A 15,478-nucleotide genomic window follows, 5' to 3' on the forward strand; every position below is an offset into this window, starting at 1 on the left:
TCTATGCGCACAGTAGCCTAGTCCTCCTTTATCCCAATCTCGACAAATACGCAGCTGATTATTCGTGTTTCAAATTCATAGCAGAAATTTGATTTAATCTCCTCTCTGCCTCTTCGCAAACCGATCAGTATCAAATTATGTCAAATTTCACACAGATGCCTGATTACCACATTGGATTTTTTCTTCTTCTTTTAATTAGTAGAAGTGAGTGTGATATACTTTTCGATGACTGCAACAGATTCTGCATGTTTCTGAGAAACACGAAAGAAAAGAATATCTTCTTCGACTTCACTGTGATGTACAGCCTGTATCACTTAGCTGAATACAAAAAGATCTTCTTTGAGAAAATAAAGGTACAACATGAAAAAGCAGCAACTGTCATTTTGAATTATTGCGCACACCCTTCAACTACCACCTTTTGGCTCAATTCTAGCATTCAGTCTCAGGTTGATGCCTGCTATTCGTTATCGAGCCTCCGATTACCCATTATTGAAGTTCAGCCAATACGTAAAGCTGAAGGGATAGCAGGACTTTTGGAGTTAGTTCTGGTCTCCTCTGGGGCTGAACGACAAAAAAAATGTCCAGACTTGCCTAAACTATTCCCAATCATACTGTTAGAATAGGTTTTCTGATGGACGTCACTCCACAGACTTTCATAAAGAGTTATAAGGATTAGAAAATTTTGACCGAAAGCTTTTTGTTTTTGCTTTCTGCACTGAGTCCAGGCATTCATCGAAATCAATAATAGTACGGCTCCACCAGAGTTCGGGCCTCAGTTGGACAGGAAGTCAGTGACAAAGGCTGTGGAGAGGAGATTCTGGAAACTTCTTCAAGGTAGATGTGGGATGTTTAGAGACGGCAAACAAAGACTGAATGCTGGAATTACATCAAAAAAATATGATTCAACAACAGGTTTAGTTAAAAGTTTCAAAACTTGTGCAACCAGGTTGTTGCAACATTTTTGTTCTACTTTTCTGCTCAGATTGATTTGTTTGTTTTTCATTGTTAGTTGTGTTGGATAAATCTCACATTAACAGTTAAAAAAAGGTTAAAATAACTTATAATTGTTTCATATTTAAAAACAAGCAGTTTAACCAGGGTGTGTATACTTTTTACATCCACTGCAGGTCCAGTTCATGTTGCTCAGAGTGCTCTGTCACCATTTAGCATTTAACAAAGGCTAACGAGAGGTTAAGAGGAAGACATTTTCCATGTCCGCCGAGGATCTTTATTATTGATTAATAGTCAGATTAATGGCTGCAGATTTTCTTAAACCTGTCTGGAAATATAAAGACGGTGCGGCTGAAATCTGACACCTAGGTGACTTATCATTCTTTAGCTAGAATGGCATGAATTTTGATCTGTTGTCTTCATTAATGTTTAATGCACTTGCTGAAGGAAGATATGCATTATGTACAGATGAATCATCTTTCTGAGCTTAATCTGACAATTACATACATATGCATCGCTCTGACGAGCCTTTTCCCAAACACAAAATCCTGCCATCGTCCTGACACCTCGCCGTCTTATCAACACCTCTGTATGCAAATACCAGAAAACATTAATTTTCACATTGTCACTCAAAACCAGGCTTACAACTCAACTGGAGCATTGCATCAGACAGCGTGACTAAGTAATGACAAACATGGAAGAGAATGGGAAACCTTCATTTCAATCAAACTCCAGCATAATGGTAATCAACGTTTTCAGCGCTATCCGGTGCCAGGATTATACTGAAATTAATTCAACTTCTTTTTTTTTTTTTAACAAACAAATCTCTAAGTACCTTAAGCTGACATGTGGCTTCGGTTTAAAAAGAGAAAATGTGTTTGAAATGCTAAGAGGGGAGGATGTGCGTGAAACGCAGAGCGATGCAAACGCTCCTCACCTCAGGTTCTGAAGTCCCAGGAACATGTGGGGGCTCAACCTGTCCAGCTCGTTCTCATTCAGGTGGAGGGTCCTCAGGTTCACTAGGCTGGAGAAGGCCCCCTCCTGGATGAAACTGATGCGGTTGTTCCCGAAGTGAATCAGGTCGAGGCTGGAGAAGTTCCAGAAGTCGGAGCGGACGAGCTTTTGGATGAAGTTCCCTCCCAGGAAGAGCTTTCGGCCGTTGAGGGGCCGCGGTATGAGCTGGGACATGTTGCGGAAACCGTTCTCTTTGCAGTTGAGGGTTTGGCCCAGGTCGGCGATGTGCAGATTGCAGGTGCAACGGATGGGGCAGATGATGGGTATGGGCGGCCGCGTCTGGTAGCCCGCCACAGGGGGGTTCTGGTTGGGCATCAGGCTGCGAGCGGTGGGCGGTGTTCGGTTGGAGGATCGAGGCCTTTTAGTTGGCTTCAGCTGCTTCTCCCTCTCTTTACGCTCCGCTGAAGTGTAGGGGGACAAAGTGGAGGATGCGAGAGTGTTCTGTCGGGAGCCATGCACCATAGACGATGGCCTCGTCGGCCTGGCTCTCCCGGGATGGGAGTTGTGTTTAGAGTTTGGGGGCAGAGGCTGGGGCTGGGATCCCGCTGATGGAGCGCCTCTCTCTCCCTGGTGCTCTTTATCCGGCAGGTCAGCACACAGCTCTTTGCGGGGGATTTCCCTCAAGTCCTTTCCGTGAAGATGAAACGGGTATTCGCAGGTAACGTCCCCGACGACAGCCGTGTAGGGGATCTGACCCAGCCACTGCAGGAGCTCCACCGCCTCGCAACTGCAGTTCCAGGGATTCTCCTCCAGCTGCAGCTCCATCAGGGAGCGGCCGATGTACTGCAGCGTCCCGTCTTTTGCTAGGCTCTTCAGACGGTTTCCCCGTAGGTCCAAATGAGTCAGAGACACAGATCTGGAGCAAGAGGGGGAAGGAGAGGCAATGGAGTTAGATGAAAGGACAAAATTTAATTTATTTTTTTTCATATTCGATTATTAGTTCATCTTCTATGACATGCGGCGCTTTGCAAAAACATTTAAAAATCCCTGAGCTTTTTCATCATTTTGTCGCATCGCAATTAAAAGAAATAGTGTATTTTATTATGATTTAATTTGAAAAACCACACAAACTAAAATATGACTATGAGATGAAAGGGATGATACAAGGTTTGTGTGTGTGTGTGTGTGTGGGTGTGCGTGTGTGTGTGCGTTTTAAATTTTTTCTTTTTTGCAATTAATCTGATAATGGCGTGCATTTGTTCTCAACCACCTTCACCTTCTGGTGTGATTACAGCTGCAAAGACCTCGGCGTTTGTTTCTAACAAATTTCTTCTCATTCTTCTTTCCAACACCAGATTGAATGGAGAGAAGATCAATTTTTAGGTCTGGCCATTGATTCTCAAGTTAATTTCTGCACTGCATATTGAATTTCAGTCACCATCTCAGAAGCAATGTATGCTGGGTCACAATCACTAAGGGTTATTAGGAGATAATATTTAGCTTACAGTCACGAGGTCAACCTCTTGCCAGGATTGCCCTGTATTTAGCCCTGTCGCAATAAGCAATAAATCGATTAATCAATTAATCGCAGGATAAATTAAAATGAGCTCAATAATTTACATTTGCATGATTTTATTTTTCTGTCTTCTCTCTCTTTCTGCCAAAAACTGGATGACAAAAGTCTTCACTCTGGGTGTTTTGGTCTCAACTATCCCCCTTTTTTTGAAGGACATTTTGTTTATCGAGACTTCATAGTTCAATTTATTTGTTGTTTCCGTTGTTTTGTTTATTTTGGATATTTAAACAGTCTCTGAGTTTCAGAGGAAAATGTTCGTTAAAAAAACTTTAAGTCTATTGATCTTTGAGAATGTGTTCATACCAGTACTATTATAAAGTTAAAAATGGTGTCAAAACAACGATATTATTGATTATTACGATAACTTCTGGGACAATTTATCGCCTAGCAACATTTGTTATCGTGACTGGCCTTAGATTGGCTGATCTAAATCCAGCTGGACTAAGTCCAGCTTAGATCAGCTCTGACCAGCTTTCTTGTCCCTGCTAAAGAAACGTAATCCCACAACTTTATGCTGAAACCACCTTGCTTGACAGCAGTGGCAGGGTGATTGGGGTGATTGGGGTGATTATGTAGTGTTAGTTTCCTTGCCAAAAAAAAAACAATTTTGGGCTCATTTCATTAGAGCCCTTTCTTCCATATTCTTTCTGTGTCCTATGAATTTCTTCTTGCCACTCTTCATAAAGTCAGAGTGAAGATGATCCATCCACCTGATTTAGCTTAAAATGCCTCCACGACTTTCTCCTTTACCCGCCTTGGTCTTCATGCTATTTGACCTATAATGTTCTCTAACAAACCCCAGAGGCCTTCACATAACTCACTTGGACTCTATTGTACTTATTAGATGATTTCTGCAGCCGTCAGTAAAAAGATCTGAACACAAATGCGTAACAAACTTTTTAGATTTTCCTTTCTAAAAATGTTGAAAACTTTTCCTTCTACTTTAATTATGAACCTCTCGATCGATGTTGGTCTATCTATCACATAGCTTTTCCAGTATAGCACGTCAAGCTTCATGGGTTTAACGTGACTAATTGCGAAAAAGTTCAAGGGATATGAATGCTTGTGCGAGGCGCTGTGTGTGCGCTACAATAACCCTACCTCAGCAGAACACTGTGACTAACCGTGCCTGGCAGTGATATTTCTACAGATCAGTCCTGGCATAATTAAAAAGCTTTGGAGTAAAATAATCAGGATGTAACCTGAACAGATGAGCGGGCAGGACGGGGATCAGATTGTCATTCAGTATGAGAACCCGAAGCTTGTAGAGAAACCTCAGAGCGCCGCTGTCGATCCGTTTGATCACATTGTAGTCGGCCTGCGGGACAGAAAAATGCAATATGGACAAAGGCGTCAAAGCTCAAAATAAAAACGCGGCCACTCTCTGGTTCAAAAACAAACCCTAAAACTCTTCTACCCCGTTTCACCCAGACCAGCTGCCACTCCACCACTGTTTCTGGCATGGAAACGAATTGTACTCTCGCACTGATTCATCAATAATAAAGTCAATCATGGATAATTAGGACTGATTATGTCCTCGAGCTTACCTGGAGGTATTCCAGGGCCTCTAAACCGGCGAACGTGTCGTTTCTGAAGACCTCCAGCTTGTTCTCGTGGAGGTACAGGCGCTTGAGTTTGGCCAGCCCGTTAAAGGCCCCCACTCGGATGTCCTGGAGTGCATTGTTGCCAAGGTTCATCGATACCGCGTTGCCAAGGTGCTGAAACCCGTTGCTATAGAGACGTCTGAAAGAGTTCCTCTGGAGGTTGAGTTTGAAAGGGCGGATCCATGACTGTGACACCTGGATGATTAATTACAGCTCGGATTACTTAGTTTATTAATTAGGGGACGTGAACAATAAGAATGAGCCACGAGCCGATGTATTAGCATTGGAGATTCGGCTTTTTAAACGAGGTGACATTGTTGCTAAGGCCCGTGATGAACGAGGAGGTGAGGGGGAGGTTTACCTGGCTGGCGTTGGTGAAGCCCCGCCCGTCGCAGTGCACGTGCAGCACGCCCTCTTTGACCTCGCACGTGCACGGCTCAAAGCACGGCTCGTCCACTTCCTCCTCCGAGTTGTCCACCAGAGGGGTGTGTGTGGAGGTGGGTGTGGGAGTGGGGCCACGCGACGCCTGGGACAGGCGGGCGCACCCCAGGGCCACCACCAGAGTGACCCACTGCATCCTGCTGCTTCTCCCCTTTCAGCTCAGCAGCCTGGGGCTACGGTGCGACATCGGGCCTTTATCTCACTGCCAGGCGAGGCAAAGACGCATACGTTCAAACGCACACACACGCACGCAGGATCCGTGAGGACAAACAGACAGGGCAGGAGAAGGAGAAGTCATTTCAGGATGAATCAGTTTGGTGATACATCATAAGCATATTCAAGCAGCCTGGAAATAAATGTTAAATCACACAGACTGTTGAGCCATGGGGAAAGCATTTCATTATACGGAAATAATGATGTATAGGCCAGCTGGAGGCAATAGTTCGCCATGATATGAGTCAAAAAACCATGACAAACATACGGTGCCATGCAAAAATATTCACACTCCGTGAACATTTCTACGCCTTCTCCCATTACGACCGTAAAATTCAGATTTTATATGAGACACCTATGCAAAATACTCCATAATTGTGAAATGGAAGAACACTAATTCATGGTTTCCAAAATATTTTACACATACCCGTCTAAAATACCTCTAGCATGCATAATGAGTACCCGGGAAGCAATATTTTCTAACACTGCTGTTCTGCCGCTGGCTGTGTCAACACAGCTAAGCAGGTAGATAACGCCTCGGCAAAATGACAAGTTGCCATCATAACCGACAGAATGAAGCTGAAGCACGTCAGTCCACATGCACGGTAAAACATTCATCTTGTATATTTTTATGACTAAATGAAGACGCAATGACAAATACGCCATAAAAGACAGATGGCTCTAATTCCCCCCCCCCCCCCAAAAAAAAAAAAGCTAAAGAAGAATAATAAATGCAATCGAAACATTTTCATTACCCCACAATAGCAGAACGTTCAAAAAATGAATACAGTCTCTGTGTGGCTTCACCAAACCCTATGTAGTAGCGCCTGTACTCATCAAGTTTGCTGTAAAAATATGTAAATAATGAGTTACTCAAAAGGTAGAACGTCTCATAGAAATTAGTTCAACACAAATAATTCAAATGCAATGATTTCAATGATGCAACTGTAGTGTCTGCCGCTTACATAAATGATATGTACGTATATTAGTGGTAGAAAGAAAGAAAATGGATGTGCAGTAGGCTTTCAGGAGACATATTCCATCACCATAACATAACACAATAAATCGTGAGGCCCACTTTTGACAAGTTACTGTCCGACCAAGGTTAAGCATTGTTCTTGCTATAGCATACGCATCCTGATATCCCCTAATTACACACAAGAACACAACAAACTAAGGACGGGCTGTGGGGTTGTTCAGCAGTAATTCTTTAGTCTCCCCTACAGTAGCAAAGGTCAAAAGCTTCCTGATTTGGTCTTTCACTGGCTGTTGCTAAACATAAACTATGGAGCACATAAAAAAAATAAATTAATTAAAAAAAAAATCTACTCCTTCTGCTGGTGAGTTGTACATGCCAGAGCAACTGCCTGGCACGTTCAGACTCAAATACTAAATGCTTGCTTGCTTTTCTGTGCAAAAATGCTGCAGGTAGAGTCCAGTGAGATTGCAAAGAGGGAAAATAGTCAGTTTCAAGTCTTGCCTCAGATTATTTTTCTTGGTTTTGGAGCTAGACTTTGTCTTGGTAATTCCAACACAGGAATAAGCTCTGAGGTAAAGTATGCCATAACATCTTGGATGTATTTTTCATGTCCTTCACTTAAATCTGCCCACAGAACTGTCCTTTATTTACCTGCTTCTGTCTGTAAACCAAACCCCCACCATGATGCTGCTGCCACCACTATGCTTCATCTCTGAGGTTTTCACAGAACAGCTGTATTTATGTTTTTATTAAAATACACTGTTTGCTAATTGGGTGACTTGTAGAGGCACTGGGTTTAATTTAGAGGCATGTCATAGTGTCTTCAGTCAGAGGCTTTGCGCAAATGTGCTGTAACACAGACTGCTGCAAGAGATCTCTCCTGTTCTCTATCCACTGTAACTCTTTGAAGAATCTTGAATTAACCTGTTCATTTCCCTTTTTGATCAATAACATATTTTTGAATCGAATCAGAGTAAATACAAATGCTCGCCATGTTGTATTTTTCTTACACTTCAGAGTATTGTGCTAGTTTGTGTGGGTCTGAAGAATGTAGACGCCACAAAACATGTACATTTTGTGGTGGTAAAGCGGCAACGTGTGGAAACGTTTGAGCAGTGTGAATATTTTTTGCAAGTTAAGCTGAATCCAGCACTGGAAAACAATGCTTTATATATAAAGTGGGGCAAACGCTTTATGAAGGGAAGCCGAACAGTCTCTTAGCTGAGGCAGCAAACGCTTTTATATTGCAAATTCAAATAGTCACATTGTAAATGCAAAACAAAGACATAAACACGTGGGCCACCTCACCTGTGAATCACATTTCACCGAGTTCAGAGTGGCTTTTCGGACAAGTAGGGGACGAAAAAATAAATAAATAACAGCTGGGATGAATATATTCATCTGTATTCTCAAATGGCCGGCAAAGCTGAAATGTCACGCGTGTGTTGTTTTAATGTATGCGATATGAATATGAGTAAATGCAAATCAGATTCATAATGCCTCTGTCTAATGAACTGCTCCATTTAATGGGATGAATGGCAATCAGGGAACACAGAGGGGGTGTGGGGGGGGGGCGAGGCGCAAACTACCCGAGATTATCAATCAGCAAAAATATGTTGGGTTATCAACAGCCATCAAGGCCTGTCACAGTCATTATTGTGATAATGACAGTGGAGCTGAAGTACCGCTGCAAATCAAAACTCTTGGAAATTATTTATTTTTTTCTTTTCTCAAAAGCGAGTTGATGTAGAGGCGTCGCGGTGACAGGCAGGAGCACGAGCTGATGCTGATAGCGCTGCTGATGTAATAAGAGCAGGATTACCACACGTCTTTCACGTCCAAATTCTGCACTGTTTTGGCCAGACTCAGAGCAGCAGAGATCATTTCCGAAGGAATAAATTCAATTCTACTGAATTCGGTTCGTTTGCATGTTGCCAAATGACAACAAATGTCGTCTTGAGACGTTTTACAACAAGAAACACACAAAAAAAATGCAATCGATCACCATGTGGACGGATGGACTGAATCAACGTTCAAATTTAATGCTCTATTTTCTTATTCCATCTATATCCACACCTTGAAAACACTCCCAGGCCCTCCCAGTCTGCATGGGATCACTGCGAGGAGGGAAAACGAACAATTTCGCAGAAGTTAGACAGAAAGCAACAACAAAACAGAGACGGAAAACAGCTGAGAACGCAGAGTCTAGCACTGGAATATTTCCTCTCAAGCCTTAATGAGATCTAAATTGGATAAAGCATCTCGATCTGCTCATACAGTGTTGAACACTGGCACTCGGAATGCAATAATGATCATGATGGTATGGTAGCTGTAATCATCCAGCAATAATCTGGCATCGGCGGGTTAGAAAAGAAGGCAGCAGTGAAAACATCACCGCCTGGGAGAGGAAGAGCAATCACAGAGGTGATTATAACAGGAGGGGGGGGAGGAGGAGAGAGATGAAGGGATGAGTGAAAACCAGAGGAGGAGGAGGATTCAAGATGGGAGGAAAAAGGTGAAGGAATGGAGAATTAGAGGAAGACCAGACAGATAAGGGGGGAGAGTAATGGGTTATAGAGTGGGTGCAAAAGGAGGAGGAAGGGAGTGGGATTGCATAAGCAGTAAGAAGTCAGTCAAGTCTGCCACTCAGGATGAGAGCCTCGCAGTGAAACAGCTGAAATCTGATATTGATTACATCAAAGCCCTCCTCCTGCTCTGCACACAATGTACGCCCGCCTTCGGAGAGAAGCGGCTCCCGAGCCAAGTTTCTCACATGCGCGCGTTAGCGTGCGCCGAGAAACAATGCGAGAAAGGTCAAACCATATCCAAAAAGTATGCTTTTAAAGCCTGCCAGGGAACAGAAACAGGTGGCGGACGCACGTGTGGATGGATGGTAGGCTCGGGGTGGGAGGGGGGTGAGCTTTCGTAACGCTGCAAGACGCTGCTGGACGGCCTCGGGAAGGAGGAAGCTCACCAATCTGGGCTAAAGTGCTCACTGACAAACTGGAACAAGACACAATAGAGTCCCAGTCATCTTTTTTTTTTTTTCCTTATCCGAAGGGGGGGGGTGCACTGTTTATCTCTGAGCAAAAAACAACAACAACAAACAAAAAGCCCCTCCCCCTATTTGAAGAAGATCAATACTCAGCCCAGATAGACCAGTGGGATCCCTCCTGTTAGACTCTGCCTTGATGGGAAGCAACACAGTCAACACTCAAGCCTCCTTCTCAGATCAGCCAAGTGAAGTAGTCAGCAGTCAGCATAGCTCTGCATCATTATGGGAGCAGGAAAGGACTCTGGCTGAATGTGATTGTGCATATGTCTCTTGCTGCTTTATTTATAAGACAGGCCTGGCACAGGTGTGGCTTTCCTCCTTGTCTCTCTTGAGTTTTTTCTATCCTCTTCCCCTTTCTACCCCCCCACCCTATGTGCACACACACACACACACACACGCACACACACACACACACACACACACACACACACACACACACACGCACACACACACACACACACACACACACACACACACACACACGCACGCACGCACACAAACACACGCGCACACACACACTGACGCAAGCCAGCCAGAGATGACGGTCACTGCTTCTCCTTCCCCATATTATTCATGTCACATATTTCCACTGTCTGCCTCTGTGTCCTCTCTGGCGGTCAGAAAGCACACTCACTGTTTTTCTTTTTTTTCTTTTTTTTTACATAGGGCCCCTGCTCCCAGCAAAGCACAGACCCTGCACTATATCAGGCGAGCAGCATCACACATCAAATGCATGAGGGGCTATAACTCACAGCCACTCCAATTTAGACAGTAGTTAGAATAAAGCGTGAGCAGTTCATTCACTACGATACATACACAAATAAAGAGCATATCAAAAGCATTTACCAGGCTAGGTGTGGAAATCCTTGGCAGAGTAACGCAATCCAGTTGAATTCTTCATTGTCTGCCTCTCTTTCCCCCCCACACACACACTAGATCCACGCAGCGTCGCTCGGCTCAGTTCGGATGCAGGTAATACTCACTCACTCAGTCCGCCGGCAAAAAAAAAAAAAAAAAAAAAAAAAAAAAGCAACGAGGAAGCGACCGAAGGAACACTTTAGTGGCTGACTGTCGACATGTCGTTCACGTCCAGCCGCACTCTTCTCCCTCTCTCCTCTCCTGTAGCGGCCGAGGCGGATGGGGAGGATGAGGGAGGGTTGGGGGGTGGCGGTGCGGGGGGTGGGGGGGACGTGATAAGACTGCAATGAGGTAGAGGATGAAAACCGAGAAAAGGAGCGAGGGAGAGAGAGAGAGGGGACTTTAAATGAATAAATAAATAAATAAATAAGTCGTTTGGCTTTAGGATGCAGGGTCCGCTTCTCCACGGAGCAGCCCGTGGGAGCTGCGGCAGTGCGCGAGCGAGCGAGCGAGTGAGTGGACCCGGCGGTCGCTCGTGCGCTGCGCGGAGTTGGAGGCTGCGTAACGATGGAGAAGCCTCTCTTCATCTCTAACACAACTGGGTAATTCAGAGAGGAGAGGAGAGAGAGAGAGAGGGAGAGACAGAGAGAGAGGGAGAGAGGGAGACAGAGGGAGAGAGAGAGAGACGCGGAACGGAATTAATCATGCAATATAAGGCGGCGCGCAAAGTGGCCCTGTTTTTAGTTCATAAACAGATTACAGAGGAGACATCAGAGTCACACAGCCAGTGGGGCCCATATAAACTTCCCCCTCACGTTACCCAAGTGAGCGGCGGGTAAAAAAATGAAATAAAAAAATACTTTTCCGCTATACCGACGATAATTTATAATCTCATTAGTTTATTCATTTCTCCTCTTGCCCTTAAGCACCTATACGGATTTCGCTTTAAAAAAGGGAAAGAAATAACGGTGTGCGTTACCATGGTGATTTGGTGCCAGCTGTCTTTGGCTGCGGAGGAGACTGTGATGACTTTTGAAGAGGAACGAGTGTTTTTACACTACAGCAAGGCCCGACAGTCTGCGCGAACTTCCTCCAAGCGAAGAAGATGAGACGGCAACAGATGCAGCCCCGCTCACTCAGAGGCGACCTACGATGGATTTGTTTGTTTGGGGACGTAAACTGAATTTGATCTTGGAGGGGGGGGGGGGGCAGTCCACTCAACACTGCTCTACTGGAAATTAATTTGTGTCGTTCATGTTTCAATGTTTGCGGATTAAACTGAGACATCTGAACGAATTCGAATATTATTGTGAAATGAAGTTATTTCAATCATTTAGTTCAAAAAGCAAAACTGATATAGATCCATTACAAACAGTGATTTTTTTGTGTGTGTGTTCATTTTAATGATTATGGATTCAAACTAAAAGAAGAAGAAAAAAAAAATCAGTTTTTCAGGAAATTAAACCAAATAAGGTAAATAAACAATATTTTAAGGCCATGCGATTAAATGGGACTTGATAGTTTTCCAGTTGGTAGTGATTGATACAAGAAAGGCACTAGTTGCTAAAGCAGCAGACTCTTCACATTTTACTGTGTCAAAGAGTATTTGGAAAGTTAAGTGGAAGGAAAATATGTCCTAGAAAAAGGTGCTCAAGCATCAGATAGAAAATTGAACTCTGGAAATATGGCATTTGTTGGTGGCAAGAAGACAGCAGAAGAATTCAGTTTGCCGCTTACCATTGCTCTGATCAGATTAACCTTAAGCTTAATTTTTTACATGTTACAGGAATCTGCAAATCACCCTGAACACTTTGCTTTTTTTTCAGCAGAAACTGAGATTTTGAATATGCTTGATGGGGAGAGGAATGGAGCTAAATACAGACAAATCCTGGAAGAAAATCTGCAGATTACTTAAGAATATGGTCGGGGTTTTAACACTGAGTTAGACTCAGTCAAAGTCCAGACCTAAATCTAAGAATCTTTGTCAAAGCATGGAAATTTTAGATTTTTGTTTCTCAACAGGATGTAAAAGTACTTAGCTACAATTGTATTGGTATAGCACCTTTCACAGATCACAAAGGGCTTCGCAAAGGCAAGACAATTTTCAAACAGATAAACATCATCAACAACAACAAACAAACAAACATAAAATTAAAATAAATCCCGGTGTAATAATTACTACAATTTACAATATGCCGTCCTGTGTGTTGGTGAATCACATAACATTTTGATAAAAAGCAGTGATGTTTGTGACTGCAACCAAACGAGTGCTGGTTGTCTCAGACAAGCTGCTTTCTGTGATTTATTAACAGCAATTGTAAAGAAGTACCCAAACTTCTAAATGTAAAAAAAAAAAACAATCTTGTTTTCATTTGTATGAGTGTTCCTCAAAAAAAAAAAAACACTTTTGGAAACCTGAATTTCATGACAGTCTGGGGTGGGTGGGGCTCTCTGCTGCAGCCGCCTTGCTCTCTTTTAAAGAGAGTGTGCCGTGGCACCACACTCTCTTCTCCAGCGTTGAATTTAACTCCCCGCATAGGCTAATCACAACTTGCTAGGTGGTCGCTACTCCACCGATATTGCCTCCAAGTGCCAGCGACTGGGGTCCCAGTGAAGCCCGGGGTCCCCTGTAGGTCTCAATCAGACACATTGTGGCGTCGCATTGTTGAAAACATGCATTCAGTGGCGTTCAAATAGCAGGCGGCCAGTTTCACGGCTATAGGAAAAGATTTAATAACAACATGTCTCCCACGTTACTGAGCTGAAAGTTCAATTTTCAGTTCAATTTCACATTGATTTCTGCGTGCATTATAAGGTGAATCACCTTGAGGAAATGGAGAGGTGCATCTCTCCCTCTCTCTGTTCCTTCCACCCTCCCCGCCCCGTTCTTCCCTCTCCCGCTAGCAGTGGAGGGGAAAGCTCTCCCTGGAGATTCCTATCAGAAACAGTAACGGAGACGGTTCCAGTAATATCAGGGAGATGCAGATGATGGTTATAGATCTCAGGGCTCTCAGGTGCATTAGTCCTTATTACTGCCTCCCCACAAGGCTACTTAACGTTTGCTTGCAGTGGAAACAAGCAGGCAGAGACGGAGCATGCATGTATGCACGGCCACGTAGACGCATGTACTTGTTTAGAGTGCTTAAACATTGATGCCGGTCTGAGGCTGGCATACACTTATGAACCTGAATGTCACAATAATTTGGGATTTTTAATGGCCTATTTAAACCAATGTGTTTTTCCTGGATGGAATAATTATAGCACACTGTCACTGCAGACTCTCCTCATCTACATATGGTCTTATAGGTAGGTAGCTGTGGCTGTGTCGGTAGATTAGTCATCTTGCGATTAGAAGGTTGTAGGTTCGATTCCAGCTTCCTCCTGCCACATATTGATGTTCCTCTGGGCAAGACTGATTTGCATATTATGGGTGAATGTGACTGTAGTGTAAAGTGCTTTAAGTGGTCAAAATGACTGGAAAAGCACTATATAAGTTCAGTTGTTTTACCATAGACAGATAGTCAGTCAGAAGTGACGGGCATACAGTTAACTTGGTTGGTTGATTCTGGAGAACCATTCATACATTTCCAGTAGGTTTAAGAGCTAGGCCTTGGCAAAAGTTTAATGTCATCTTGCTTCATCCAAAACCAGCTTTGGTGTGTGTTTGTCCAACTCTAACTTAGTTGTCTATTTAAGATGAGGCTAATAAATCTGGAAATAGTCCTCCTCTTACTTTAGGGGTCAACCTCTAACTTCAAATTGGGCTGTCTGGGCCAGCTCAAACGGAGCCACTGCTCTTGTGGCTCCATTTGGTCTGATGCAAAGACGCCAAACCTGGGTTTGAACCCAGCCTCATCCAGGCTCCACTGGCAACAAATCAATGGCCATGCTGTTACCAACTTGCTGCGCAGATATTCTTAGTATTAGAGAGCATCAAATGTTTGTTGTCATTATGCAGAAAGCTCAACTTTAAGTCTAAAAGTTTCATCCACAGTAACTTTGCCCTATTCAAGTGGGCCTACTGCTTCTTTTATGGTTGGAATCCTCTCACTCCATTGCCATCTGCACAATGATACCAGTGTTCAAGTACTTCCCAGTTTATGTAAAACTTGGACCTGGGTTGTTTACTTTTCAACACCCTTTCCAATTTTCCTTCATCTGAACCTGACAGTTTGGGTCATGTGTTTGAAACTTAAGACACAATATAGGAAGCACCAAGGCTAAAAACTACTGTCACTTGAGTTATGCTGGAACAGCAGTGTCAGTGTAGGCATGAACTGAGATGGAGATGGTAGTTTGCTCCAATATTGACATCTCTTGACAGTAATTTAAAATATACTAAATTAATTTGTCAATTCCCCTCTGGAGAGACGTCCAAGCCCAAGAACACTATACCAGCTGTCAGGCGTGGTGGTGGAAGCATCATACTGTGTTTTGACTACTGGTGCATTTGACTAAGTGGAGGAAATAATAAAGATACCTCCAAATTCTTCTGCCTTCTTAAGCATTTGTGTTTAAGAAGCTAACTTAAGCACAACTGGACACTAGGCTTCTGGAGTGAAAACCTGTGAATTGTCTTTGAAAGCCAACTAGATAGTTAGAAACTCAACCATTTAAATTAGGATTGCAACTTTTGATTAAGAAAAGAGGTTGAATGTTGAGCCAGGATATTGTTGGTTGCTACAAAAACCATGTGAGTTTGTTGCTATTTGATTTGTGTCCTTTGATCTAAATACTAGGTACATTTTTGACCATGCACGAAATAAAGAAAATAAGCAACATGAGTAAACCTGCGGACCAAATTTTAGCTATCCTGCAATAAAAGTTCATAGCCCTAAATAACATGA

At 43.4% G+C, this 15,478-nt stretch overlaps 1 protein-coding gene across 1 annotated transcript in view; it reads right to left on the reverse strand.

Annotated features, from left to right (window-relative positions):
• LOC103458460 (SLIT and NTRK-like protein 3) overlaps positions 1-11,544 on the reverse strand; it is a 28,683-nt gene extending 17,139 nt beyond the window's left edge. Inside the window, exons 1-5 of the mRNA XM_081603207.1 lie at positions 10,620-11,544; positions 5,447-5,728; positions 5,029-5,280; positions 4,684-4,799; positions 1,889-2,821 (exon numbers count right to left, since the gene is read on the reverse strand). Coding sequence (XP_081459333.1) covers positions 1,889-2,821; positions 4,684-4,799; positions 5,029-5,280; positions 5,447-5,662 — 1,517 coding nt within the window. The 5' untranslated portion in view covers positions 5,663-5,728; positions 10,620-11,544. The remainder of the gene's footprint in view (positions 1-1,888; positions 2,822-4,683; positions 4,800-5,028; positions 5,281-5,446; positions 5,729-10,619) is intronic.
• Between the last annotated feature and the right edge of the window lie 3,934 nt (positions 11,545-15,478).

Source organism: Poecilia reticulata, chromosome 22, assembly GCF_904066995.2.
Source record: "Poecilia reticulata chromosome 22, P_reticulata-male-v2, whole genome shotgun sequence".
Classification (NCBI taxonomy): Eukaryota; Metazoa; Chordata; class Actinopteri; order Cyprinodontiformes; family Poeciliidae; genus Poecilia; species Poecilia reticulata.